Source organism: Enhydra lutris, unplaced genomic scaffold (genome assembly GCF_002288905.1).
Source record: "Enhydra lutris kenyoni isolate GAN:26980312 unplaced genomic scaffold, ASM228890v2 scaffoldscaffold1, whole genome shotgun sequence".
Lineage (NCBI taxonomy): Eukaryota > Metazoa > Chordata > Mammalia > Carnivora > Mustelidae > Enhydra > Enhydra lutris.
Genome location: NW_019154085.1, coordinates 36,309,967 through 36,337,806, shown reverse-complemented (window position 1 = coordinate 36,337,806; position 27,840 = coordinate 36,309,967). Strand labels below are relative to the sequence as shown.

Here is a 27,840-nt window from a genome sequence, read left to right as displayed (position 1 = left end):
GAAAAGGTTCTCCACCCTCCTCCATTTGCCCAAGGGCAGGGTTTGGGGACATCTTCCCCAGGGATTGGGGAAGATGTCCCCCGGCTCTTCTTCTATCCCAGGAAGAGGAGACAACTCTTACCATTGGAGCCAACACTGACTGAAATCTTCAACAAATCTTACTGAAATAGCCCTCATCTCCCATTAGTTTCCCCCATATATTTACCTTCCTGCAATTTACTGCCCCTACCAGCTCGAAACCCTTTTTCTTTGTCTTGTCACTCCTCCACAAATTTTTATCATCCTTTGTTAATATGGTACACAAGCCTCTGGACCTGACGGCCTCTTTGGGGTTTTTATTTCATTTCTGTGAGGCCCCCACATGCATATGAAATAAACCTTCTTCTTCTGTTAATAGGTCTTTTTCAATTCCATTTGCATGTCCCCACTCAGGACCTAAGAGGATAGAGAAAAAGTTTTTCCTCGCCAACACTAGCAATTGGTCTTTATGAGAAAGACATGCAGGACCCTGCTTAATGAGTACATGAATATTCACCCTTCGTTTACTAGCATTAAGATCAGGTTGGCGTTGGGAAACAGTCCACTACAAAAGTTTATAGGATAAAGTGTTGGGTGATCGGTAGGATTATCGGAAATGGGAAATCTATGGACTTGCCCTATCCTGATAGGGAGCTCCTTATAACTGAATTATCTAGGATCAAGTTACTAAATCCAGGGAGAAGAGAGTGAAGGGTACAGAGCTGCTTGTCCTGTTCCCTTCCCTGCCAGGGATCCTGTGGCTTCTAGAGAAGAAACAGGATGTAACCACATGTCCAATCAGACCAGGTTTGTCTTTTAGCTCATTTTCGGTGTTCTGGCTGTTGTAATATATGAACCATAATCTACCTTAGGTCCTGGAGGTCCCATGGGTCCTGGAAAGCCCTAGAAAAATGCACAAGTTAAAATTACAGCAAACAATGTGCCAAGATGAAAACTCTGTGTAAAGTTTTCACTATAATGAGTTTATTAGGTTACAGGGTCTAGAGTAGTGATGATTTCATACTCACTAAGAATCCTGGAGGGCCAGGTGGACCAACAGGTCCCGGAAAGCCTGGAAGGCCTGGCAAACCCTGTAAATTAAAAGAATAGAGTTAAGCTTGAATTTATTTCTCATCTAAGAGCAATGTCCATTAATTAAATCCATTAAAATATTTTAGTGAAATCTGGGGAACACGATGCCTCTCATTTATGGCTGCAGTTAATTACAAAAAAAGTAAAGAAAAACGTGCCTAAAAGCATGTTGCCATGTATAATAAGATGCCAGGAACATGCTGATGGGAACATTTCCAGAATTATTTTAGAACTTTTTAAAAATTTTTAAAATTTTGCTTTTCTGTCTATCTCTCTTTCTGCCTCACTGTCTCCCTCAGCCAAGCAAGCTCCTCAGGTAGGGCCCTCTGCCTGCTCTCCTTCTGCCTACAGTCCACTTTCCCCAGACATCTTTAGGACTCATATCCTCTCCCTTTTCTTATTTTCACTCAAATGTCATCCTTTCCCCGTCCATCCAATCTAAAGCCACAGCCCTTCTTCCAACCTGGACACTTCCTCTCTCCTGCCCCTGCATTATTTACCACCTTGGCATTTCCTGCGATTTAACACACCATGCACATTACTAATTTACTAATTTACATCTTTTCTGGTTTCCACTACTAGAATGTCAGCTTCATGAGGGCAAGAATTTTTTTTTTTTAATTCTTTTTTGGCTAATTTGTGCACCATGCTATCTCTAGAGCCTAGAGCAGCTGCTGACACATAATCGGGATGTAATAAATACTTCTTGTATAGATGACAGTTACCCTGCTCTGTCTTCATCAGCAGTATGCTGCCATACCTAGCCAACACTCCATGCACATCTAAGGGACACATCAGTGTCCCAGATCGCTGCTATCTCTTCTTACTGGATCCCTTTCCTTCAGCATCCCACCCCGTAAATGTTTCCTAAGCAAGAAAAATCAAGTCCTATCATTTCTGCATCTTTCCTCAGTAAAGGCTCCTAACTGCATCATTGTTCCATTTTGTGGTTCACTGTCAGTTGGCATGGCTCGCCATCAGGGGGTTCAATACCCTAAACTCAAACTCTGTGGCTCACTTAGACACATTTCCAGAAATTTCCACATACACCTCTGAACTAGGTTAAAATATTTCTGTTTAATTAACCTGGAAGTTACTCCCTATGCCTTAGGTCTATCAAGAGACCCTTTGAATCTCAAAGTAAAGCATACACAGTCCCCAAATAACCGTGTCTCTTCTTATCCATTAGGGATCACGCTCAGATCTACATACATCTAGATCAGAAAGTAAACCTTTCAACAGGAGAAGATGCATTTAAATAAATTCCAGTTACTTACTGTCATGCAAACTTGGAAATAGGGCTGTTATTTAACATTATAGTTTTAAATGATATTCCATGTATGGTACAAACCTATCCTTGATTTCAACAAATACGGAATAAGTGGAGCATAACTATTCCTTGAAGATTCCTCCTTAGGTTTAGGAAAGCCTGGGTAATTGAGATTTAAGCAGAGATTAAAAGACTTAGGCACAATATCATCCTTTTATATTAGTTTCATGGAGTTTCGTATGAGGTGAATGTTTTAGAATGAAATGAAGTCAATATGTCAACAGAAGAAATATGAATGTCTATTTCACATGTTCTTGTGTTTGTCAGGGGTGGGGATGGGGGATGGTGAAATGGGTGAAGGGGGTCAAAGATAGAAACCTCCTGTTAGAAATAAATAAGTCTCGGGGATATAAGGTACAGCATAGTGACTGTAGGTAACAACACTGTACTCCAGATTTGAAAGTTGCTAAGAAAGTAAAGTTCTCATCACAAGAAAAAAAGAGTATTCATCACTGTGGTGATGGAGATTAACTAGACTTATCATGGGGTCGTTCCACAATATGTGCTAACATCTAATCATTACCCTGCACCTCTGAAACTAATATAATGTCATATGTCAATTATACCTCAATAAAAAAAGAAAACAAAACAAAAAAGAAAACAGAAAACAAACCATAAAAATGTTCCTGAGACAGTGAGAAAGAGATTTAGGGGAAAATAGAGAAGGAGAGACAGACAAATACAGAGTCGCTGAGATACAGAGAGAAGAGAAAAAGGAGAAGGACAGACAGACAGACAGGGACCGAGAGCCAGAGCTAGAGGACTGAGAATAATGAGACCTTCTCTAACAGGTGATACCTGGAATCCCGGAACTCCTGGCAACCCAGGGTCACCTCTTCCATCAAGTTCTATATCTTCTGCAGCAGGGGCACCCTTGAAAATGAAGAACTTCATTAAACATAATCATGAACATAAACATATTTTCAAAACTCCTTTAAATGCTTCTTCAAACTCCTACTACCTCAAGGACAGAAGTGCTTTTCAGGATATATCCTTAGAGAAATGATTTAGGATTATGTAGTTACTCCATTTTGAAGAAATAAAAGATTTTCCTGTATCCTAAAATTGACAATTTACTACAGAAGGAAGAAAGACACAAGGATGAGAAACATTTCTCAAGATACCAAAATTAGTGGCAACTCCTGATCTAGAAGGTGGGGCGCTCAGGCTGAGGTGAATTCTCTTCTCCTAGACTCTATTCCCTTAAAGAATTTTATAAACATTGTATCCCTTAAGAGATATGTATGACAAGAGCTAAAAGAAGTTGCTGGATAGGAATAAGTATCGTATCCAATTTTTAGTTGGTTTCTGAATTAATTGTGAAACCTGATTTGTAATTATTTACATCTCATTATTTAATAGCAGTCCTTTCTTATGTACACTTAGAGATAATAATATGCCACACTTGACTTACCTTTTCTCCTTTCAAACCAATAGCACCCTAAAAAAAGGAAACCAAATACATAACATCACTGCTTTGTCCTTGCTGCTATTCTGCTCCCTCTCCCACTGTCTACTTCATTGTTTTTAGATTTTTTAAATTTAAATTCAATTAATTAACACATAATGTATCATTACTTTCAGAGGTAGAGGTCAGTGATTCATCAGCCTTATATAACCCCCAGTGCTCATTATATCATGGTCCCTCCTTAATATTCATCACCCAGTGACCCCATCCCCTCACCCCCTCTCTTCCAGCAACCCTGTTTGTTACCTACGATTCAACCGTCTCTTGCAGTTTGTCTCCCTCTCTGATTTCATCTTGTTTTATTTTTCCTTGCCTTCTCCTATGCTCCTCTGTTTTGCTTCTTAAACTCCACATATTAGTGAGACCATATGATAAATCTTTCTCTAATTGACTTATTTCGCTTAGCATAATACCCTCTAGTTCCAACCATATCACTGCAAATGGCAAGATTTCATTTTTTGATGGCTGAGTAGTATTCCATCGCATATATATTCCCACTGCTTTTTAAACATGCTTGAGTTTCTTTCATTTAAACAGACAAAATCTCCCCCCACCAGTCTCTCCTTCATGCCATCTGCAATCTTCCCATTCTGTTCATTCCTTACTCCTGCTTCCATCCACGCTGGAAATACCATTTGCTAAGGTCTGCAATGACAGTGACATTGCTAGAATCAATGACAAGACCTCAGATCTTACTGGACATCTCAGCAGCATTAGGCAGCTGTCAGCCACTCCCCTCTACTGAAACACATCTTCCCTGGGCTTCCACGATATTCTTGGTCTTCTTTCTACCAGTAGGGTCCTCCTCTTTACAGACTTATTCCCCTCGACCCAGACCTCCCATGCTGGGCTTTCTAAGTCTGTTCTGAGGTTCTTTTCCCCTCTTTCTCTTGCTCATTGTGTCGCCACCATCCAGGGCCTCTCTTCTAACTGAATCCAGCTGCCTATCCCTCATCTCTGCTTGGATGTCTCAAAAGCAAAATAAAGCCTCAAAACACAAACCTGAACTCAGAAGGCATTTAATCATTCATTCATTCCCCCACCAATGAGTTTAATATCTACTACTGGCTGCCCCTGACTTCCACAAAGTCATGATGGATTTCGGCACACGGCCATTCTGGAGTAAATGACTTGTATTTCACTTTATAGAGTTAGAAATGGACACCTACCGGGATCCCCGGGTACCCTGGTGTCCCTGGAAGGCCTGGAAACCCTCGCTCACCCTGGAAGGCAGACAAAGCTTGTTATTCTTTTCAGTTGTTCTAGAACAGCCTATTGAGATATTTTCCCTGTTTCTCTCTTCCAGCCCTGCAGTGGTAAATCTAGACTAAGTAACCCAAATTCCTTATGGCTACTGGGTCATGAGGCTAAAGGCCAGAAAACCATTATCTTAATTGAAAATAGGATTAGAATATACTGTTTCTCAAATTGTGCATAAATGGCAAAAGTCCAATTGTGCCAAGAACTTTTTAATTGCTGTTTCCTTGAAACTTGAGTAATTAGTTCTTTCATGGGCACCATTCTGGGTGAAAGGAGGGTGCTGTCATGGAACAAAGGGCATGAGTGAATGCTGGAAAGCTCAGTCACTCTTTTCCAAAGATCAATATTGCGTTCCAAGCTTTCATTTCTGATTTATTTTTTTTAAAGATTTTATTTATTTATTTGACAGACAGAGATTACAAGTAGGCAGAGAGGCAGGCAGAGAGAGAGAGAGAGGAGGAAGCAGGCTCCCTGCGGAGCAGAGAGCCCGATGCGGGGCTCGATCCCAGGACCCTGGGACCATGACCTGAGCCGAAGGCAGAGGCTTTAACCCACTGAGCCACCCAGGCGCCCCTCATTTCTGATTTAGATAGAATCACAACCTCAGGTGAAAGTGACTGGGTGAGCCCCTAGGTGTCTCTTTGTGCAAGAACACAAGAGAACATCTTCAAAACCAAAAAACCAAGCCACAAGAAGAAAGAAAACCAGCATGTTTCTGTCCTGAAGACACATACCAGTGGTTCTGGCTAAAAGAATCTCTCAAGGAAAATCTGTGCCTTCTCTTTCCTCCTTCCTTTTGATTGATTCAATCTGCAGAACGTTTCCTAGCCATCTCCTGGGTGAAAAGTACATACCTTAGAACCATTGCATCCTGGGACACCGGCAGGTCCATAGGGCCCAGGATGGCCCGGGGTGCCCTAAAAACAGAGCAAGTCTCAGAAAGGTGACATCAGCACTGGGCCCCGGGAACAAGTGGCCATCGTGAGGGACCCAAGGTGAGGGAAGAGGTGGTCCAACTTAGTTATTTAAATACAAATGGCTATTAAATAGTTCCATTGTATCTTTAGTTATTTTAGGTGATTTAAGTAAAAAGTATAGCAAATAAAATGGCCAATCAAAACCAAAAATTATCAAGTGAGATACATATATTTTAGATAAAACAAAAGACCTTTCTATATAAAATGAAGTCCTTAATATGCTATTTTAAGCTGGAAGAAAGGAAAGGAAAAAGAAGAAGGATGTATACATAAGGCAACATTTTATTGTTCTACACTATTAAGCAGAGTTTATATTCTATCTCATCTCTTCTCTTTTCTTCTCTTCTTTTCTCTTCCTTCATTCCATTCCTCTCTACTCTACTCCACTCCATTCCATTCTATCCCATCTAACCTATCCTGTCCTGTCCTGTCCTGTCCATTCCATCCCGTCCCATCCCATCCCATCCCATCCCATTCTATCCCATCTCATACGGTCAAGTCCCATCCTGTCCCATTCCATTCTGTTCCATTCTGTTCTGCTTGGATTGTTCAGGAAATCCAATTGGACTTGTGTGTTCTACAAATCCAAACTCTAATATGTTATGTGACTCTACTGTGACATTTTCATCATGTAGCTCATATCATAGCAACCATTTCCTTGTGCTATTGCTTTAACCTCTTTATTAAAGTGAACTTTCTTTTTATTTCTTTTAAATTTACACATTTTCCCCATTACTTACTGGAAGTCCAGGAGGACCTGAAAATCCCGGCAATCCTGTTATTCCCTAAAGATGTAGAAAAGGGGAAGGTGGCAAGAGAAACACTTAAAAAGTGTTTGAGCCTATAAAAATAGAAGCATTTACCATTATGATAACACCATCCTGTAATGACAATTAGGAATGGCTAACCACCATTTGAAAACAAAACAAAACAAAACAAAACAAAAAAAGGTTGGACAAACTTCTCAAAATCTTACATTTATCAAACTACTTTTTAAAATTTTTTTATTTAAATTTTAGTTAACATACAGTGCAGTATTTAAAAAGAGATGATTAAGATTGTTTTTGCCTTCTTTCGGGGCACTTTTGAGGCATAATTTGTATACAGTAGATGGCCACAAGCTTCTGCAAAGAGCTTGAGGAATGTTTACATATGAGTGCACGTACATACTGGTATCACCACCACCATCCCATCCAGAAAGGGAACATCTCCACACCCCTCCATGGTCCTCTCACACCCTTTCCTAGACCATTAATACCCACCCCAACACAGTAATCACTGCTTTCTTTTTACCTGTTCTTGAACTTCACCTATACAGTGTATCAAACAGAATGTATTCCTTTGTGACATTTGTAGAACTTTTACAGTGCAGAGTTCTTATTTTTTAAAGAAGAAGAATTTTCATCAAACCATCCAGATGGACCAGTTGGACTACTAACCCTCAAACCTTTGGGACCAGTGAATCCTGGGAGTCCTGGTGAGCCCTAGATCCAAGAAAAAAAAGAAAAGGAACTGGAAATTATTTGGTAGTAAGACACTATAAATTAAAAGTTCCCATTCTATTCACACACCAAACTGTCTTGCTCTTGTGATTATTTCAGTGTTAACACAGTGAAATTGCTTGTTTGCTTAATTGAAGCTAAAATAGTTTTTAAAAGATTCTTATTTGCTTATTTATTTGATAGAGAGATTGAGAGAGAGAGAGAGATCAAAAGTAGGCAGAGAGGCTGGCGGCGGATGGGGGGTGGTGGGGCGGGGAGCAGGCTCCCTGCTAAGCAGAGAGCCCAATTCGGGGCTTGATCCCAGGACCCTGAGACCATGACCTGAGCCAAAGGCAGAGGCTTAACCCACTAAGCCACCCAGGTGCCCCTAAAGCTAAAATATGTATCAGAAAGGACGAACAGAAATTCATTCAAAGCCCTGCTACCCAATGTGGGGTCCGGGGTCCTGCAGGACTAACATCACCTGGGAGGCTCCCAGGCCTCCCCCACCCCCACACACATTGATTCCCAATCTACGTTTTCACCAGATTAGAATATGACTCTTGTCCCCATTAATGTCTGAGAAGAACTGCTGTACAAACCCCGCATTAACAAGACAGCTGCTGAGGTCTGATAAGGATGATGCTGCAGTTATAATGGGGATGAGAATGCCAGCCAATATTCCTGTGCATGAGAAAGACTTTATTAGCAAAATGGGCCTGGCAGGCATGAATAAAGGAACAGCCGAGTAAGGACGGTCTGAACCAGAGATAAACTTGCTCTGGGCATAGGATGAATATGGCATAGAGGCCCTGTTCCTTACAGAATAACCTTAAATGGAGACTTTTTGAACCAGGCCACTTGGTGGGGAAGTTCCATTGTCCAAAAGCCGTTTTTATCATTCTTGGGAGTTTTAACATGTTTTGGTATTTTTGCCTTTTTTTTTTTTTTTTTGAGAAAAGGGTTGTTACAGACAAAAAGGTTGTTACAGACTCTTCTGAGATGGGAGGATCAAGGCCACAGCTGGTCTTTGCTGACTGAGGTGGAATGCCTGGGAGCATGCCCATGTTCTCTGTTTCTGCGTGATGCTGTTTGTGTCATGTGCAAGACCCCAGAATTGTGACTCTTTTCAAGCATACAATATTTAAAATTAAGAGAGGAAGATTTTAAGGCTGAAAAATCTTTTTGGTCAGGTTTTAACATGCAATAATTGTCTGCCTTTGATCAAATTATCTTTTGTGGGTCCATCTATAAAGTACGCTGTCATATCCAAATTCCATGGCAACGTGGCCCCCAGATTTTCTGGATTAACTTTATGGAATACCTCCACATCACCGAACCAAACTGTTGTGTCGTATGTTTGCAAAGATTATTTTAATTGATTAGAAATGCCAGTGTAACGAGCAGAGTGGGGGTAGAGAACGAAACAAAAAGGAAAGAGTTGGCATGAGTTGATCCAAGTCCAGCGTTGAAGCAGCAAATCCGTTTTATTAGTGAAATGGGGCAACAGCCTAGGCCATGCCCTAGAGGAAGGTAGTGGGATGGTCAGTCACTGAATGGATACAATTTCAGACACTAAATGTCCAGAGTCTAAATGATATTTTTTCCCCAAAATTAGGGTCAGAAGAAAGAGAAATGGAGAAACAACAGATACATGAATCAGAGAGACATGAATGGCAGAATTCCTGGAAAATAACAACATTTTGCTTGTTAGAAACTGTAGGTGTGGATTTAGTTTCTTTGGTTATGGGAGTTTGATTCTGGCATCATCTAAAACCAGATCTGAACTCTGATTTTGCCACTAAAACAGAGACTGAGTCACCATAGTCATGATTTCTGGGATCAATGGAAAGAGTAGCTCAGAGACAGTCAAGAGCAAACATCCCAATGCCTGACACGGAATAGATTCACAGTAACTGTTGCCTTTGATGACCAAACAAGTAGTCCACACATTGATGAAATTTAAAAAGACTCTGTGGGGATCAATTTCAATGATCTTTCATAGCTTACTCATTAGTTCATAGCTTGCTGGAGGCCTGCAGTCAGGGGAACGACCACATGAGTGCGTGAGAGCCCAGGCTTAAGTCTAGCTAGTGTCCGCAGCAGGAAAGAGCCATCAGCACATCTAGTGGGTATGTAGTTCTTTAGCAAATCCTCTAGGGTATTTATTTGAACAAAGCCCTTTGTTGTATCACAGACTTTAGGATAAAAATGTGTGATGAGTTGAGAAAGAGGAACCCATGAAAGAAAAGAAGGGTGTGACAAAAGAAGAGAATCGGAGGAAGGATGATTCCAGAAACAAAAAAAGACAAGTGTTTCAAGGAGAGTGACCCACATGGTTTGAAACAAAGCAGAAGGGCCTGGGACAAATAAGGACACAAAAGTCATGAGTGATTTCTGCAGGAGCATTTTCAGGGCAGGGGGACTAAAGGCAAATCATGGCAGCTAAGGAGCGAACAGAAGATGAACTACAGTTAGCCTGGTTAGTTACTTTGTTTGTTTTTTAAATCTTGACAGAGAAAGGAAAGACAGGGAAAGGATAGCAATCCTTTGCTTACAGGACCTGAAAGATCTAGATGAAATTTTATATTTCATTAGTATGGGGGCCATTTACATACTTGAGGATTGAAAGAGAAAAGCTAACATCAAAAAGAAAGGAGGGGCCAAGAGGCATGGTTCTTGTGGGAGTCCCAGGATCAGGGGACAGGGGGAAGAACAGGTCCTGAATGGAAAGCCAAAAGAACTCACCCTTTTATGCAAGACGAAAGAAAATAGGCAGGTATAGAAGCTGTGTGGATCAGGGAGGAGGAGGAAGTTGAGTAGGGAACGTCAAGGTGCTGAGCATTTGAATCTCTTGGGATAGATGCTGTTCTGAGGACCAGGCTAAGCCTGGAGAGCAGAAGTTTGCCATGGCACTCACCAGTTGGCTTAGATATGGAATTCTCTCTGGTTCCCAGCAGCCCAGGGGTAGGCATAAAGAAGGTTAGGTGAATTGGGGATATTCTAAGCTTATGAACTGACATACCTTGGGTCCCTGTGGTCCAGGCAAGCCTTCGGGACCTGGGAATCCCTTCTGGCCAGGAGAACCAGCGGGTCCAGGAAAGCCTTTCTCCCCCTATTAAAAACCAACACAGGATAAGAAACACACAGAATAGCATTGTCTAGCAATAAACATACCAACAACTATTGCTTTCTTTTCTTTACAACTTAATGAGAACATCTGACATATTTTTCCCCCTTGGATCAACAAAATTGGCACTCAGCAGTAAGTATTAACAGTAAATGGAAAGCTACCTGCTTTTAGTATTTGTTGATAAGCTTGAAAGTATATGCCTTTGGTGTTGTAGGAACTACTTTTCCCCAAACTGTGGCGCTACAAAGAGCAGAGATTCAGAGAGTTCATCAAGAAGTAGGAAGGGAATGGGTGCCTGGGTGGCTGGGTGGGTTAAAGCCTCTGCCTTCGGCTCAGGTCATGATCCCAGAGTCCTGGGATCGAGCCCCATATCGGGCTCTCTGCTCAGCAGGGCGCCTGCTTCCTCCTCTCTCTCTCTCTCTCTCTCTGCCTGCCTCTCTGCCTACTTGTGATCTCTGTCTGTCAAATAAATAAATAAAATCTTAAAAAAAAAAAAAAAAAGAAGTAGGAAGGGAAAGCCCAGTGAGAAAGCCGAGATTGGTTCAGTGTGCTTGCTTGGGAATGGAGAGAGAATGAGGCTAACACACAAGAATGTGTTTGGGGAGTGTGCATAATTGCCCTGTAGCTTGAAAAGAACAACAAGCAGGCTATCAGCTTTAGCCCTTTCTTGATTACACAGGAATTAGTAATCCAATCTGCTCTTTGTGTAGGAGAAGCAGGAGATATCAAGAGTGACATTACCAAAAGGGTGAGCTAAATAATTTTTTAGAAAGAGATGATATTATGAGAATGTCCCTAGAAACGAGTGAGTGAAAATAATTTAGGCCCCATGCGTGACATGGTTCTGCCAACAAATAATTTTCTGGTGAACATAGGTCCTGGGATCACTCTTTATAAATGTCACTGGTTGATTCAGTCAATTTAATTACACAATTGGTAAATTAAATTTTAAAAAAGAGAAAGAGACCAAGTCAGCCATTTCACATTGTTATATGCATACACATCCCATAAAAGGAGAAACAAAAGTATTTGCTTGTCCTCTGTCAATACTCAGTCACTTCCACACATTCTAGAATAGCATCTTGCACACAGTAGGGACTTGATAAATTCTTGAGAGCAAAAAGGAATCCCAGCTTTCCAACATGCATTTGAGTATATTACATTCATAGCTTTAGGGAAAAACTTAAATCAAAGTTCGTGTTAATTATAGAATAATTGAAAATAAATAGAACAGTTACTATAGTTAGTACATAAATTATGTGCAAATTATTTTATCTAAAGAGCTAAAAATACATTCTAAAAATATTTTTAGTCCCCTTCAGTATTGTTAAGCAATTCATTAGTGTCCCAGAGGAAAGGGTTTGGTAAACAAAGAAAAAACTTTAGTTCTGCCTCTGTCTTAATTATCACAAATTGCAGGTTAATGGAGCGGACTAATGAGATTTCATGGCATTCTATTTTTTCCTTGAATTCTGCAATGGAGCTACAGGTTTGCCCCGCTATCTGAAGACACAGACTTCCTACGAAACTTTTGCTAATTTGAAATGGTGTAAAGCAAAGAGTATCCCCGCATTCCGAAAGTTCGAATTACACCACTTTGCTTTTATGAAAAACCTACGTTAGTGTGGTAATGTTTTTTTTTTTTTTTTTTTCAAAGAAGCAAAATCCTCTTCGGATTTCTTTTGGTTACCAAAACGAATGGTCTTTCTGTGTGGGTCTTTCCTAAAAGCGGAGTGGCGCAAGGCGAGCTTTCAGAAAGCGGGGGACACCTGTAGTTCTTCCTTGTGCGGCATTTCGGCCTTAGTCAGAGTGCTGTTGCGGAATTCTACCGCCAGGGGGCGCGCCTGCACCAGTGCTGCGAGCCTTGAAGTCTGCGGATTCCAAAGCCTGTGTCCAACTGAGTGTATCAAGCTGTCTTCCGTTGGTCTCTCATGTTTATCAACATTTCTACATATAGAGACATTCTTAGAAGCTTTCTTTTTTGCCAACTTGCTCCTTTTTATTTACAGACCGAAAGAGTTAACATTTTAACTGATGGCATTACACAAGTTGCTTGAAACTTTCCAGAAGGCTTTTTTTTCCCTCCTTTTCTTTGGTTAATGTTTATATACAATTTCTTTAAAATTGGACTTAGGGAATGGAATAACACACTGCGGGTCTTTCTGATAAGAGCGAATTCCTGGGTGAGCCCCACAGAAGAAAAGAATATTATTAAGATTTCATTTTTACCTTCTCCCCTTTGATCCCATCACAGAAGCACTGGCCTTTGTCTTTACAGACACAGCCCTAGGAAAAGGGAAAAAGAAAGAGTATTGTTTAAAAACAGCTTAATAAATCCTGCCTGACCAGGCAAAAGCAAACATATTTTTCTGTTCTTTGAGCATTAAACACCATTTGTTAGGAGCCATACTGGGACAATAATATATCAAGAGAAACAGAGCCAAGAAGTGAGAAGATGTTGCATTTAGGAAAGCTGTTGGGTGAGTGTACATCATTTTTATTATGTTGGGGAATTTAAGTTATTTATGGAAAAAAGGAAGTCATCTTCCCTTGTTTCAGGATAATGTATAGTTGTACCATATGAAACTGCCATAACCATCAGTAGAAAGTGGTCTAATGTTGGCAAGTCTCTTAGATTTAACTACATATATATATGCATATGTGTATATTAACTGGTCATATCTTCTATAAGTGATTCAAAGATTTTCTTTTCCTGGAATGATGTTCAAGAAGAACAAACTAATTCACTAGTGTATCAACGGGTTCTTAGTATAAATCAAAAACAAAAATTTAGCTGTGAGCTTGGGCGGTCTTATCCTATCACAGTTACTTTGATACATTTTAGAACCTATGCACAGGCCAACTGTAATGAAGGTCGATTTTTGAAAATATCTCTGCCAGCAGAGGAACAAAGAGGTAGTTGAAAATACTAAATTTAAAATGTGTTTTGACACATGTTCTATGTTTATGTATTTATCTTTTAAATTTTTTTCTTCAGGTTAATATTAACTGAGAATGAGTTTGCTTTCCACAGGAAATGAATATTAATTGACAGCAAAAGCAGGGCAAGTCTAGGACCTGTGCTGGCTGGTTGGTAGGAAGAAATAAAATAAAAATTACCTCAGATATTTCCAAAGTGGAGGGCCCTATTTGTTCAATTAAAATAAAATGCTCAAGCAAAAACATCTTTGTTTCCTGAACGTAGACCAGTAGGCTATGCTGCCTTTCAAGGAAGAGAAGTGTATAGTAATTTTCAGACACCAAATTTATACCTACCTCATGATTTATATAAATAGAAAGTGATTGACAAGGAAAATCGATATTCTCCTCAAGGGTTGGAGAGTTGGTATTTTTTAGAAAACGATTTTTCTGATTTTCCTCCCAGATGTTTGGGGTCATTCAGTCATACCTTGACATAATATATCTAATCTTGTCTTTCTAGATTTTTAAACTTTATGTTCATTTCAATCACATATTTAAGAATACTCTACTGAAGTAATAGTTCTCAAAGTGGGGTCCCCCCATGAGCAGCATCCACACCACCTGTAAGCTTGTCAGAAATGTGAACTATCAGCCCTACCCCAGTCCCCCTGGATCAGAAACCTGATCTCAGGGGTGGGTCTCAGTATTCTGTTTTAATAGGCCCTCTGAGTGATTCTGATCCCACTGGTCTAAGCTATCATGTAAAATCTGAGTCTGCAAGCTAGAGCTAATTCTCGAAATGTGTCTGAACATTAGATCATTTGGCACACTAATTTGCACATCGGTTTTTGTTTGGGATGTCTTTTTTTTCCTGTCATCCCAAACAAGTAGCCAAGTTTTTGTGCCCCTCACTTTTGGGATGCTTTGTCACTGGGCTGAAAGCGAAAGCTGGCTGAAGACAAGGGCTCCTGCTTTTGTTTCTGGTTTCAGTACCTGCTGACAGTTGGTCCCAAGAGTTGGAGGGACAAGCATGCTGCTCCCACACAGCATGTGTATGTGTGGGGGTGCAGCAGGGCCTCAGAGAGGAGTCTGAGTCCTACACCCAAGAGCACTAGATATTGGACAAGGAAGCACCACCTGCGTGAGGACCCAATGCCCAGGTTCACATGGTGGTGATGGGCCACGGTTTTCAAGTAGACAGTGAGCATCTCTGGCTCTTCTGCCTCCAGACACTACACAGCACTTTCTGGGAATCTCTGGACCACGGGTAAGAGGAGGCAAATGACCAATCCTCTAAACTCTGAGAAGGTAGATGGAGATCATGAGGCAGGCCTTATTTTATTTCTTGGAGCGAACGCCATGTTGGCCATATGTTACTGGAAATCTTTCACTATGAGCTTGAACAGGTATGTGTTTGCCCCCAAATGAGATCAGGTCATCCATCCTTCTTATTTGCTCCCATGAACACTTGTAGTTACATGTTTAATGTATATTTTCCCTGGAGCCTGTAAGCCCTAGGAGGGAAGGAATTATAGTCTTATTCACATAAGTAGCCCTGATGTATAATATATACTCAGCAAATGCTTGTGGATTCGGTAAATGGATGGATGGGTAGATAGAAAACTGGTAATTTGTTTACATCCAATTTGGACCTGGAATTTCAAGGCACAGGAGTCTATGGCTATTGTTACACTGCCGTGACTGAGATATTTTCTCTATGCATGAATTATGCACAACTATCATTGAAGTGGCAAAAAATGAAACTAGAAGCCTTGGCTATTTTAATACATGTTAAAATTAACACCAGGCTAATTAGTTATTAGTTGCTTGGACTGAAAAGTCTTTTTTGGAAACTTTGAAACCCTTCAAGAAGTTGAAAAACAGTGCAATGAACCCTTCTAGAGCTTCCTATCTAGATATGCCAACTGTTACCATCTCTTTTTCTTTCCCTCCCTCTCACATACACACACACGTGTTTTTGCCAAACTGTTGAAAAGTAGACTGTAGATACCATGACATTTCACTGCTAATGCTTCTGCGTGCATCTCCCCAAAACAACAGTATATTCTTATCCAGTTGAAACATCATTTCTGAACCTAAAAAATCAACACTGATTTTTTAATTTCAGGTAATTGGTAACTTCAGGTTACTGGTTCTAAAGTGAGCTCTGGAGGCTTATATAAGATTATTGATGACCATTAGTAAATAAAAAGCTGTTTAATTTTTAGCAAATCTTTCAATTCAGACCCAGATTTAGACTCAATCAATGCTTTTACTTATAACCAATAAATGAAGTCTGTTCTCAACCTGTGGCTCTCATGGTTTCAAAGAAGAAGCCTTAGGACTCAGACAGGTGATATTCACAGATTGGGTATGGGGCTCGCTGTGTGTGACTGTATTGTTCCCTTGAGTTCCCTCCTGCCTGGGGTCTGGCTTTCCATTTTCACCCACAGTGACTTTGCTCCCCTTTTCTGGTCATCAAAACCACGGTTCCTGATTTTTTACATTATTGTCCTTCAGTTGGAACATTAGGGGGTAACATATTTAGGTTTTGTTTGTATTTGGTTTCATTGTCTTTACATTAAGATAAAAACCCTATTTGATAGTTCAAAACCAGCTGGTTGGTTAATTGAAAAAATTAGTTAAATTGAGAAATTTTAAAAAATGAACAGATCCACGAACATTTTAGACATTTTATAACTTAAAATATACACATGTATGCCAATTCTTCAATCTTATGAAATAGGGTCCAGATCTTTTCTTTGGGAATGGGTCTGCTGTTGGAATTCTACGACATCATTCTTCCTAAGCCACACCCATGATGATACACCACTGACAATTTCAGCTTCTGGTTTCTTTGAAACAGGTTTATTCCTGGAAGATGCTTATGGAGCAATTTGAGTATGGAGTCCTTCTCGGCATTAAAACATGTTTTTCTCTAACTTCTTAAATGTTTTCTCAGCCATATTTAATTGAATAGCAGTTGCTAGTTGTCACAGAAATACAAATCTTATGCATTTGTATTTAACCAATTTGTTATTTAATATTTAACGAAATCACTTTGTTACTATAATAAGTACAACTGATAGAAACAACTAACTCTTGGCAACCATAAAACTCCACCAGTGGAGAAGGCATATGTCAATGTACTAGGGAGAAGCCTATGGGTCTCAGGTGGGCAGTGTCAGTGGGCATCGACCGATATACTATAGAGCAGGTATGGAGAGTTCTGGTCAGTCCAACAGTCACTCAAAAGGAGAGTCATTGTGAGAGGATCTATCTGTCCACCGTGTTACCCACATGCAGGCGGTCAGCACAGTTGGCAAGATTCCAGAGCTAGGTCCAGGGCTGTTTCTATGCTTGGGTTAGCAGAAATGCTCCAAAACTCTTCCAGTTTTAATTTGCAGTTAAAATGACAAGGCATGGCCAGCCTATATATTTGCAAAATTGGACTGACCTAGGACTTCAGAGTATGTGACAATTTTGCTGACACACAGATGCTCCACCTGAGTGAATAAACTCAAAATTATAGTTAGGGGCACTCTTTGGCTTTTGTTCAACTGCTACCTTAGAAGCAAGTGCTGTGCCTGTGATACATCTGAGAGCACTTCCCAGGCCATGGAAATTAGGCTCTTCACTTTTTGGATGGTAATGACAGTAGCCTCAGACTCAAGATATTCATTTCTCTTAATTAAGCTATTTTTCCTGAACTAATTTTTAAATTTGCAAATGTGTATGAATAATTCAAATAGATTATTTGGCTAAAAGGTACAGTGACTCTATTTTCATTATCACTGAGTTTGACCCACTTTTTTTGCAGCCACTTTTGAAACACCATGGAATATTTTTCTGTGGTAGAATAGACTATAACCCATTACCCTCTATTCAAATGCCAAATCACTTAAAAACCAGCTTGGCCAAGTGTTACTGGCCATTAAGAAAGCAGAACTAATGAATATTTCTTAAGCAAAAATTTTATGACTTTTCCTCTTCCAATAATAAAGTACCTCTTAGTTTCCATATACCTTAATGAAGTAAGAAATCATTTGTCATGAGCAGAAAGCTCTTAATAATGATTTTATGGGTTTTTGCACCCTGCTAGCCATTAATACATCAGGAAGTGATCCAAGATTACATGATGTTTTAGCACTTTTGAATATTAAATAGTTAAAAGTTGTGAGAATAATTCACTTAAAGGTCACATGCATTTTTTACAACCTCACTTAAAATGTAAAATAAACTGTGATAGTAGAGAATCTTAATAGGTTTAGAAGTCAAGAAATAACAGTTCTTAGGCCATACCTACGTAGGATCTGTTCCCAGATTTGTTAGCTGTGAACTGGAGCTTAGGACAAGTTACTTAATCCTTCCAAGTTACCTCTTCTTTAACGGAGGATATTAAGATCTATCCTCCAGGGGGTTTTTTTGTGAGTAGGATTTGAGATGCTGTCACTAAGGAGCCTGCAGAGTGCCCTGCTTCCAGTCAAAGGGGGTCACTTCTCTCCCCTTTCTTGCTGTACTAGGCCAAAGGACACACACACTATTATCTGATACTTCCTACCATCGGTCCCATCTGCACTGGTCCTGATTCTAACAGCAACAGTAAGAGAGACTGAAAAGTATTTTTGTTTGACTACAAATGAATTAAGTAGTATTTGTTAATAGTACTCTTAGAGTATATTGAATATACTAGTTGATATTATTTATACATGAGCACAGATATAATTTGTTTTACTTGTTTAATAAAATGTTGGTTGGAAACCCCAACGGTTCCTGATGCTCATACATGAAATATGCCAAGTCAACTGTATTATATAAAGGCAGCAGGCACTTCCCAGGAGGTCTGATCAGCTGGATCTCCCGCTGGTCTCTTTGTCTCAGCTCCCAGCCTGCCCTTGGACTGCCCACGAATTGCCCCCATGTTGCCCTCTCTTCCCAGCAATGTGGCAGAAGGGTTAAGGGTACCGTTTCCAGGGCAGACTTCCTGAGTTTACATCCCAGCTCTGCCAAGTCATTTGTATAACTTTAGGTGCTCTCTAGTGCCTTAGCTTCCACAGCTGTAAAATGGGGTCAAATGGGTTAATATTGGTAAAGCACTTAAATGAATATATAGCACTGAGGGTTGTGAAGGGAACCAGAATATGGCACCCCCATATTCCTCTCTGACATAAAGATTATTTTGAATTGAAAGCACTAATGAGGCAGTAAATGCAGAGAAGGTTCCCCCTTTTCTATGTAAAGGCAAGAAACTGGAGACAGACTCTCATTAGTCTAGAGATAGCACCAGAGGAATTTCATTTTTTTAAAAAATTTATTTATTTATTTGACAGACAGAGATCACAAGCAGGCAGAGAGGCAGGCGGCGGGGGCGGGGGGGGGGAGCAGGCTTCCCGCTGAGCAGACAGCCTAATGAGGGGCTCTGGATCATGACCTGAGCCAAAGGCAGAGGCTTTAACCCACTGAGCCACCCAGGGGCTCCACCAGAGGAATTTTAAATAAACCTACTCCTAGTTACCTCTCCACCATTTACAACCACAAACCCAAACCCCTTGTCTTGTTAATTCTTCACAAATTTATTGCTTTGCCTAAAAGGTATAAAGTTTCCTGCTCTGGTCACGTCTTTGGATCTTCATTCTCTTGTGAAGACTCCCATGAGCATGTAAAATATTAATTAAATTAGTGTGCTTTTCTCCTGTTAATCTGTCTTTGTCAGTTTAATTTTTAGACCCAGTCAGGGACCCTAAGAGGGTCAAGGAAAATTTTTTCCTCCCCTACAGCTGTTACTGTGGCTATCAACAGTTTGGGCAATTACTAATGTATTAAATTAATATTGTTACTTAAAAGCCCATGAGTTGAGGGCTTACTATGTTTTCTAGACTACAAGAGAAACAATGTCTCACAATTCCTTCTATCTCCTCAGCCCTGGCAGGCAGTAAACATTTCTCTTTTTACTCCTAAAACAAATAAAGAATCTAGTTATGAACATACATTTTTACTTGTCATTAATAGGTCAGGAAATCATTTCCAAATAATCTTGGATGTTTTTCTTTCTGCCTTCAAAACCCTGTACGCCCATCGTACCTACATTCTGGTGAACCAGAAGTGGACTTCCCTGCCTGCCCCCCAGCCTCTCCTCCCCCACGTTCAGCTCGGCCTGGTTTAGTGTAAGGGGAAGTTGGCAGCGCTCAAAGCTGGTTAACACTCTACTGAGCAGGTCTGTTGATTCTGCATTATGATTATTGATCCTTTGCCCAGCCAATAGCCTGAGGCGAAAGTTTTTGTGTGTGAAAAGAGCTGACGGAGTGTGGATGACTGAGCCAGACAGACTCCATGAGCCGCTCTTCGCAGGGCCCCTCCATCCCGCGTCTGCCTTAAGCAACTGACCATGAGCCTTGGCAGCCTGCCCTCCAGTAAAGGAGAAGGACACCCGTGCACCGCTCCCGTGGTGGCCCCTTCTTCCCCGCCCAGGAGCCCCTGTCACCACACTTGGATATCACAGAAATCTCACTGGAGCTGCCACTTCCTATCTTTCAACCTCTGTCCAGAGAGACATCACTTGTCTAGACATCTAAATCAGCCACCCGTTTTTGTTTTTCTGGACGACAGCAAGCATGCACGTTACTGGCTCTGACAAAGAAGGTGGCAATCAGAGGTCTCTGGTACATCTGGGAATAAATTGGTAAGAAAGTTCTGTCCATCTTGTATAAGGCAGTGAGTGGGATTTATACCTATAATGATTAACTCCAGGTTTTCGGTTTTGTTTTTTTTTTCCCTTGCCCTAAAAGGTTTTAAGTCTTACAGGACTAAGAGTCCTTCACCATTCATGTAAGATTAACAGACTCTGAAGGATCCCGTGATAAGGATGCTGTAGAGGAAATGAACTTGGATCCTTCCTAGTATGATTTCAGTAGTTAACATTTTTTTGAACAGTGACTACATAGGACACTGCTCAGGCTCTGCTTTGTGTATGGCCTCATTTACACCCAATAACAATTCTGGGAGGTAGGTACTAGAATTAGCTCTACCTTCGAGCTATGAAAACTGGATGTCAGAGGCTAGAGGTCGTTACGAATGGAGCTGGGGGATATGGATCCAGCTGGTTTGATCCAGGACCACATTCTCAGCCACTATACTATATTTAATTATTGGCTGGCTTTGTAGGCTACTGAGGCATTGGGGGAGGGACTCAGATGTATCTCTTCCCCTCACACTGTCACTGTGTCCCCAACGATGGCATGTAAAATCCCAGGGATAAATGTAACATCGTAGTTCATGGAATTTACAGTATAAATTAGGAGTTGGTGCACTGCAGCCCACAAGCCAAATCCAGTCTGTGTCTGTTTTTGCACTACTTTTGACCTAAGAATTTATATTTTTCAAACAGTTGGGAAAAAATAAAAAGAAAAATAGTATTTTGTAACTGTGAGAATTGCCAGAGTGGCACCTAGGAATCTCTCTCTTCCCCCTGTTCCCTCCCTCATATTCCTCCCCTTCCTCCCACCATACTTCAGTCCAAGGGTTATTGGCAGAGAGGGCACAGTTAATGCAAATTGTGGGTTGGAAGAATCCAGAAGATCATCTAATCTAATAGTTCTTTATATTTTGTACTTCACAAGGCAGCAAAATTAAAAAAAATTAATGGAGACCAACAGTGGATTGTTTCATTTATATTTTGATATGTAAGGGCAATGGCTATCTTCAAACATGAATAAGCAAATCTATCTTCCCACCCATGAGCCAATAGCAAATCTATCATCTACTATCATCATCCCTTAAGAGAAAACAGGGTTTTTTGGAGCACCTGGGTGGCTCAGTGGGTTAAGCCTATGCCTTAGGCTCAGGTCATGATCTCAGGGTCCTGGGATTGAGCCCCACATCAGGGTTTCTGTTCAGCAGGGAGCCTGCTTCGTCACACACACACACACCCCGCCCCACCTGCTGCTCTGCCTACTTGCGATCTCTCTTGCTCGCTGTCAAATAAATAAATAAAATATTTTTTTAAAAAACAGGTTTTTGTTTTGTTTTGTTTTAAAGACTCACCTATTTATTTGAGAGAGAGGGAGCAAGAACTTATGTGTGCTCTTGCCCCCGAGGGGAAGGGGTAGAGTGTCTTAAGCCCACTCCATACTGAGCATGCGGGGCTCAAATTGAGCCTGACAGGGCTCAATTTCACAACCCCAATCACAACCCCGATCATGACCCCAGCTGCAAACAAGGCACTTAACCAACTACACCACCCAGGCGCCCCAAGAGAAAACAAATTAGAGCACTGTTAACGAAGCAATTAAATGCTCATAGACTATAAGATGCTTCTTTAAAGTGAAAATAAGTAAGTTTTACTTCATAGGCAATACCTACGCTGTTCTTTTCTCATTTCCCTTGGTCTGGTGAAAGTCTACACCGTCCAACACAGGCATGACTTTGGGAAGCACTAAACTAGTCATAACTACCGTCTCTCTTCCACCCACATCCCTCTGGTTAGCCACTATCTGCTTTGTGACCTACTACCACATGGTTTTCTCTCTGAGAGATGTCAGCAAGCTAATCTCATACAGTGTAATGCATGTTGCATCTTAAAATATGCCCTGTAAACTGACACATTTTTTACTGATAAATGTCTCTTACACACACACCCTTCCATTAATGCCTCAAGTGGTAGAAAATTCAAACTCCCGACTGACAGGCAAGACACATGTTGGGGCACATGGGACCCTTTAGCTTGCCTGCTTGGTTTGCCTATATGTAGGACCAGGTCTTTTAAAAAATATTTTTGATACTATTACTTGTTTAAAAAAGTCAGAGGGAGAGACAAAACAGAAGAGACTGTGGACTCTGAGAGAGAAACTGAGGGTTTTGGGGGGGGGTTAAAAATATTTTTGATACTATTACTTGTTTAAAAAAGTCAGAGGGAGAGACAAAACAGAAGAGACTGTGGACTCTAAGAGAGAAACTGAGGGTTTTGGGGGGGTAGGGAGGTGAGCCTGGTGGTGGGTATTATGGAGGGCATGGATTGCATGGAGCACTGGGTGCGATACATAAACAATGAATTTTGGAACACTGAAATAAAATAAAATTTAATTTAATTAAAAAAAAGAAAAAAAAAGTATCTTGTGGGGGCACCTGGGTGGCTCAGTTGTTGGGTGTCTGCTTTCAGCTCAGGTCATGATCCCAGGGTACTTGGATCGAGCCCCATGTCAGGCTCCCTGCTCAGTGGGAAGCCTGCTTCTCCCTCTCGCCCTCCCCTTACTGGTGTTCCCTCTCTCGCTGTGTCTCTCTCTGTCAAATAATAACTAAAATTTTAAAAAAGTATCTTGTATATAAAACTAATCTAGGGGCGCCTGGGTGGCTCAGTGGGTTAATGCCTCTGCCTTTGGCTCAGGTCATGATCCCAGGGTCCTGGGATCGAGCCCCGCATCGGTCTCTCTGCTCAGCACAGAGCCTGCTTCCCTTCCTCTCTCTCTGCCTGCTTCTCTGTCTACTTGTGATCTCCGTCTGTCAAATAAATAAATAAATTCTTTAAAAAAATTTAAACAATAAAAAAAAAAAAAACAAATTCATCTATTTGTTTTTCATTTGCCAACCCGTGAAGAAGCACAGTAGAACCAGGCATGTCAAGATTCTCGTTCATCTCTCCAGGGATGTTTCTTCATGTGGGAGAGAATCTGGAAAAGTGGCCCTTAGCTCTTGTCCGTGTGGAGAATGATCACATGCCTTTCACCACTTCCAAAAGCTGTTACTTGGCTAATTATACCAACTGTCAATAGCAAATCTAAAGTGATTTTCAGAGTTTCACAGTTTTCAGCTTTGGGTTCTGGGAGAGCTGCTAGAAGTGTTTAGAAACCTTGCACTCAATCATATAAATATAAGATGATTCAAGGGAAAATCCATTTTCTATCTGTGAACCTAAAGGTAACCCAAAAGGAAGACAAGAAGCTGAAGGTCCCTCTTTAGACGAGGTCAGTTTTCCAAATGGAAGCCTTGTTTGGATTTTTGGGGAGATTCTGATGTGCTACTGTTTGAAAATACGAATACGATTTGGGTAGCCAAATTATTCTGAATAATGAGAAAAAACAGGCTCACTTATGTATATAAAAGTTAATCCAGAAAGATAGTTGTTTATTTTTTTAATTAAAAAAAATTTTTTTTTAAGATTTTATTTATTTATTTGACAGAGTTCACAAGTAGGCAGAGAGAGGGAGAAGCTGGCTCCCTGCTGAGCAGAGTCCAATGTGGGGCTCAATCCCAGGATTCTCGACCATGACCTGAGCCGAAGGCAGAGGCTTAACTCATTGAGCCACCCAGGCACCCCTAAAGATAGTTGTTTAAATACTTTTATATTTATCCTCTTTTTTTGCATGTGTGTGAAAACCAGAATAAGATGGATAAAGAATAAAAAACAGTACCAACTCACAAGATGAGAAAAACAGGTGAGCAGACAAAAACAGATCAAAAGTGTCAATTGTTGGAAGCTGGGTGACCAGTGAAAGCTTCATGTCAACTGGACCATTACATTTGTAAATACTTTTCACATATCCTCTGTTCCAATAAAAGATAAGACACAAAACCAGAAAGCAAAGACAAACTCAAAAACAAGATAAATATTTCTGGTGAGTAACATGCAATGACAAAACAAAGCATTGGGGGGTGGTATTGAATCATCACATGGTTGGACTGAGTCTAGAAGCCAACCGTGGTGGTTTGGAATTTGGCACCTGTGCATAGTAGGGAACGTGAGCCAAGAAACACCATTTTAACATTATTTGGAGTCATGAGGCATTTCCAATAGGGTCCATTCCAAAAGGGTGGGTACACACAGAGGAGAAAGAAAAAAGAAACAACAAAAATTGGATTACAGAGCTGTGGTAGCTAGTCTCTAAGATGGCCCCTAGTGATCCCTCCTCCTGGCATTCATGCCTTTTTGTAGTCCCATCACATATTGAACCAGGGTTGGTCTGTAGGACCAACAGAATAGGACAAGCATGATGCTATGTCACTTGAGACTAAGTCATAAAATAAAATTGTGATATCTGCTCTGTCTTGGGTTACTTGTTATGAGGGATCCAGCTGCCATGTCAAGTCAGGGAGCCTTATGAAGAGGTCCATGCATCAAAGAACTTAGGCCTCTGGGAACAACCCTATGAATGAGCTATTTGACTCTGTCAAGACTTAGATGACTACTGCTCCAGCCTACAGCTTCTGAAATACATGAGGGACCTGGAGATAGCACCCCCAGACTTCTGCTCCCAGGATTCCTGGCCCTCAAAAAATGTATGAGATGATAAATGTTCAATGTTTTGAACTGAACAATTGGGGGCTAATCAATTAGGTAGTAGTGAATAATACAGGGTGTCCAACTAAAATTAAAAGTTTGATGGAAATGATAAAAGAGAAATTTAGGAACTTTCTCAGAAAATAGGGCAAAAGAAAAAGAGGTGAACAATAACAAAAAAAAGCACAAAAGTTTTGAGGATCAATTCAGGATGTCCAGTATCTGACCAAATGGGATTTCAGAAAGGCCAAGGAGATAAAATTGGAGGAAATTATCAAAGAAATAATAAAAGAAATGATTCTCTCAGTGAAGAATATAAATGTTTTAATTGATAGAGCCTACTGAATATTCCCTTACAAATACACATCTGAGGTATATTATCAAAGCATTCCAGAACACTGGGGACCATGAGAAGATTCTAGAAGGAAACACCACAAGAAACCGACACATACAAAGATCTTGGAATCCAATGACACATTGGATGTGTCAACGATAATACTACAAGGGAAATATGGCATGACGCTTTCAGAATTCTAGGGGAAATTGATTTTCATTGTAGACTTTGATACTCACCAAATGATACATTAAGTTTGAGGACACACAGATTATATTCAGGTCCATAAGGAAGCAAAAATATTACCATCCTGGCATTCTTCCATGGTTAACTACTAGAGGATGTGTTCCACCAAAAAAAGGAATCAGGTCAAGAAAGGGGAAGACCTGGGATCGAGGAGAGAGGATCTAACTCAGAATGAGTGTCTCAGGATAATCAAGGTATAAATAACTCAGACTAGAGCCAGAGGATGGCAGCCCCTGGGGGACACCAAGGAAACTGACAAGTGTGACTAGAAAATTTAAAAACTTCAGGAAAAACAAAAGTTTGTCCAAGAAATTTCAAACACATGAAAAGCGGTGGCTTAGTAATGAACACAATTTCCAAAACCATATACTACTGATATAACCAAAAGTTTTGATCTAAGCATGTTGGGAAGATTTGAAGAAAAGGGAGTTGTAGGTCACAGAAGCGTCCTCACCTACTGAGCTGCAAGTCAATAGTGTTAGGGGCGCCTGGGTGGCTCCATTGTTAAGCCTCTGCCTTCAGCTCAGGTCATGATCCCAGGACCCTGGGATCCAGGCCCACATTGGGCTCCCTGCTGGGCAGGAAGCCTCCTTCTCCCTCCCCCACTCCCACTCCCACTGCTTGTGTTCCCTCTCTTCCTGTGTCTCTCTCTGTCAAACAAATAAATAAAATAAAATAAACAAATAAATAAAATGTCTGCCTCTTTGGGGGGATGCGTGGGAGGGTAGGCTAGAGGGGGACTTTGTTTTACTCTAAGTCTTTTAATACTACAAATATTTTATTATTATTATTATTATTTACTGTCTGTATTTTTTACTCTGCTCAAAATTCACAATAAAAAAGAAAGTTCATCTCAAAACCAGAAAATTTCCTGTTAAGTTCACATTTAAAGTCTAATAAGTTATTGTTTTCTCAACCTAAAAGCATTCTAAGTTCCTCTTCAGTGATGTTTTTCTCCAATTTGGAAAATCACCAATCTAGCTTTGACTTCCCAGTAGAAAAAAAAATACAGTAAGAATAAACATAGGAAAATTTTAAAGGAAAATGATTCAACCGCTTGATGAAGTCACATTCAGCAGATTCTCTGCCAATGAAGGTCAGTCCTGGAGGTTGCCTGGCCTACCACTTGCTGGGGAGGCGGGACACCCACACTCTCTGTTGTTCTAAATCATACACTATTAAGACTGCAAGTGGCCTTAGGGTTCATCTGTCTCATACTGAGTCCAAGGTTGGTCCAGATTTTATGTGGAGCCCAGAACCTCTCCTTTTCTCTTGAGCAGAGGAGCTGACTACATTTTAGGAAGACTGCGGAACTTCCAAGCATAGAGGCCATTACACATGCTAGTTCTCTTGCCCATTGCCCCGGCTGGATTGGAGAGGTAGCACCCACAAACCTGCAGGCTTGGTCTCAGCTGTGCCCACATTATAGAAAAAAAAAAACCTTTAGGGCTGATTTGGGTTGGGGCTCCATTCCTGGCTCATGATGGCCACTATCATGAAAGTATTTTCTCCCTAAGAGTGGAGGACAGTAAATGCTATTTAACACTTCGATAGGAGCAGGACAGAAGCCAACAAATCACAAATATAAAAGCTCTCTAAAGGATAAGGAGAGAATCTGATATCCTGACTTGCCTTTTAAAATAAACTATAGAAATGTTTGGAGTTTTTGTTGCATTTGTTATGATTAACGTGCTTCGTTGATAGCACCAGTTCAAATCAAACCGTAATTAAGAAAAAAATCTGTTGGGGCGCCTGGGTGGCTCAGTGGGTTAAGCCGCTTCCTTCGGCTCAGGTCATGATCTCAGGGTCCTGGGATCGAGCCCCACATCAGGCTCTCTGCTCAGCAGGGAGCCTGCTTCCTCCTCTCTCTCTGCCTGCCTCTCTGCCTGCTTGTGATCTCTCGCTGTCAAATAAATAAATAAAAATCTTTAAAAATAAAAAAAAATTTAAAAAAAGAAAAAAAAAGAAAAAAAAAAGAAAAAAAATCTGTTATTTTCACGGTGTTCCGACTGAAAGTTAGGATAGGGATTCTCAACCACTAGTCTACATAAATTATCTGGAGCCCTTAGCAGTCTTAATTTTTCCAGGACCGCAAGTCTAGAGAATAGCTCTGAGTGCCTGGAATCTGTATTTGTATTTAAAGTCTAATAAGTTGTTCATTTAAAGTCTAATAAGTTATCTCCTGTATGCCCAGGAGACTGGGTTACAGGAGTTCCCCCGACACACTTTGAGAGTCAACTTTACCTCTTGAGCATTAAGCAGAAACTGAACCTCATCTGGAAAACGATTACACTTAAGTCTGTGGTATTT

The 27,840-nt window shown here is 40.6% G+C and overlaps 1 protein-coding gene across 1 annotated transcript in view; it reads right to left on the bottom strand.

Annotated features, from left to right (window-relative positions):
• The window catches only part of LOC111142203 (collagen type IV alpha 3 chain), a 128,153-nt gene that overhangs the window by 53,930 nt on the left and 46,383 nt on the right, over positions 1-27,840 (bottom strand). The window contains exons 2-11 of the mRNA XM_022495232.1: positions 12,989-13,045; positions 10,652-10,741; positions 7,585-7,629; positions 6,886-6,930; positions 6,023-6,085; positions 5,078-5,131; positions 3,855-3,881; positions 3,239-3,313; positions 1,047-1,109; positions 886-921 (exon numbers count right to left, since the gene is read on the bottom strand). Coding sequence (XP_022350940.1) covers positions 886-921; positions 1,047-1,109; positions 3,239-3,313; positions 3,855-3,881; positions 5,078-5,131; positions 6,023-6,085; positions 6,886-6,930; positions 7,585-7,629; positions 10,652-10,741; positions 12,989-13,045 — 555 coding nt within the window. The remainder of the gene's footprint in view (positions 1-885; positions 922-1,046; positions 1,110-3,238; positions 3,314-3,854; positions 3,882-5,077; positions 5,132-6,022; positions 6,086-6,885; positions 6,931-7,584; positions 7,630-10,651; positions 10,742-12,988; positions 13,046-27,840) is intronic.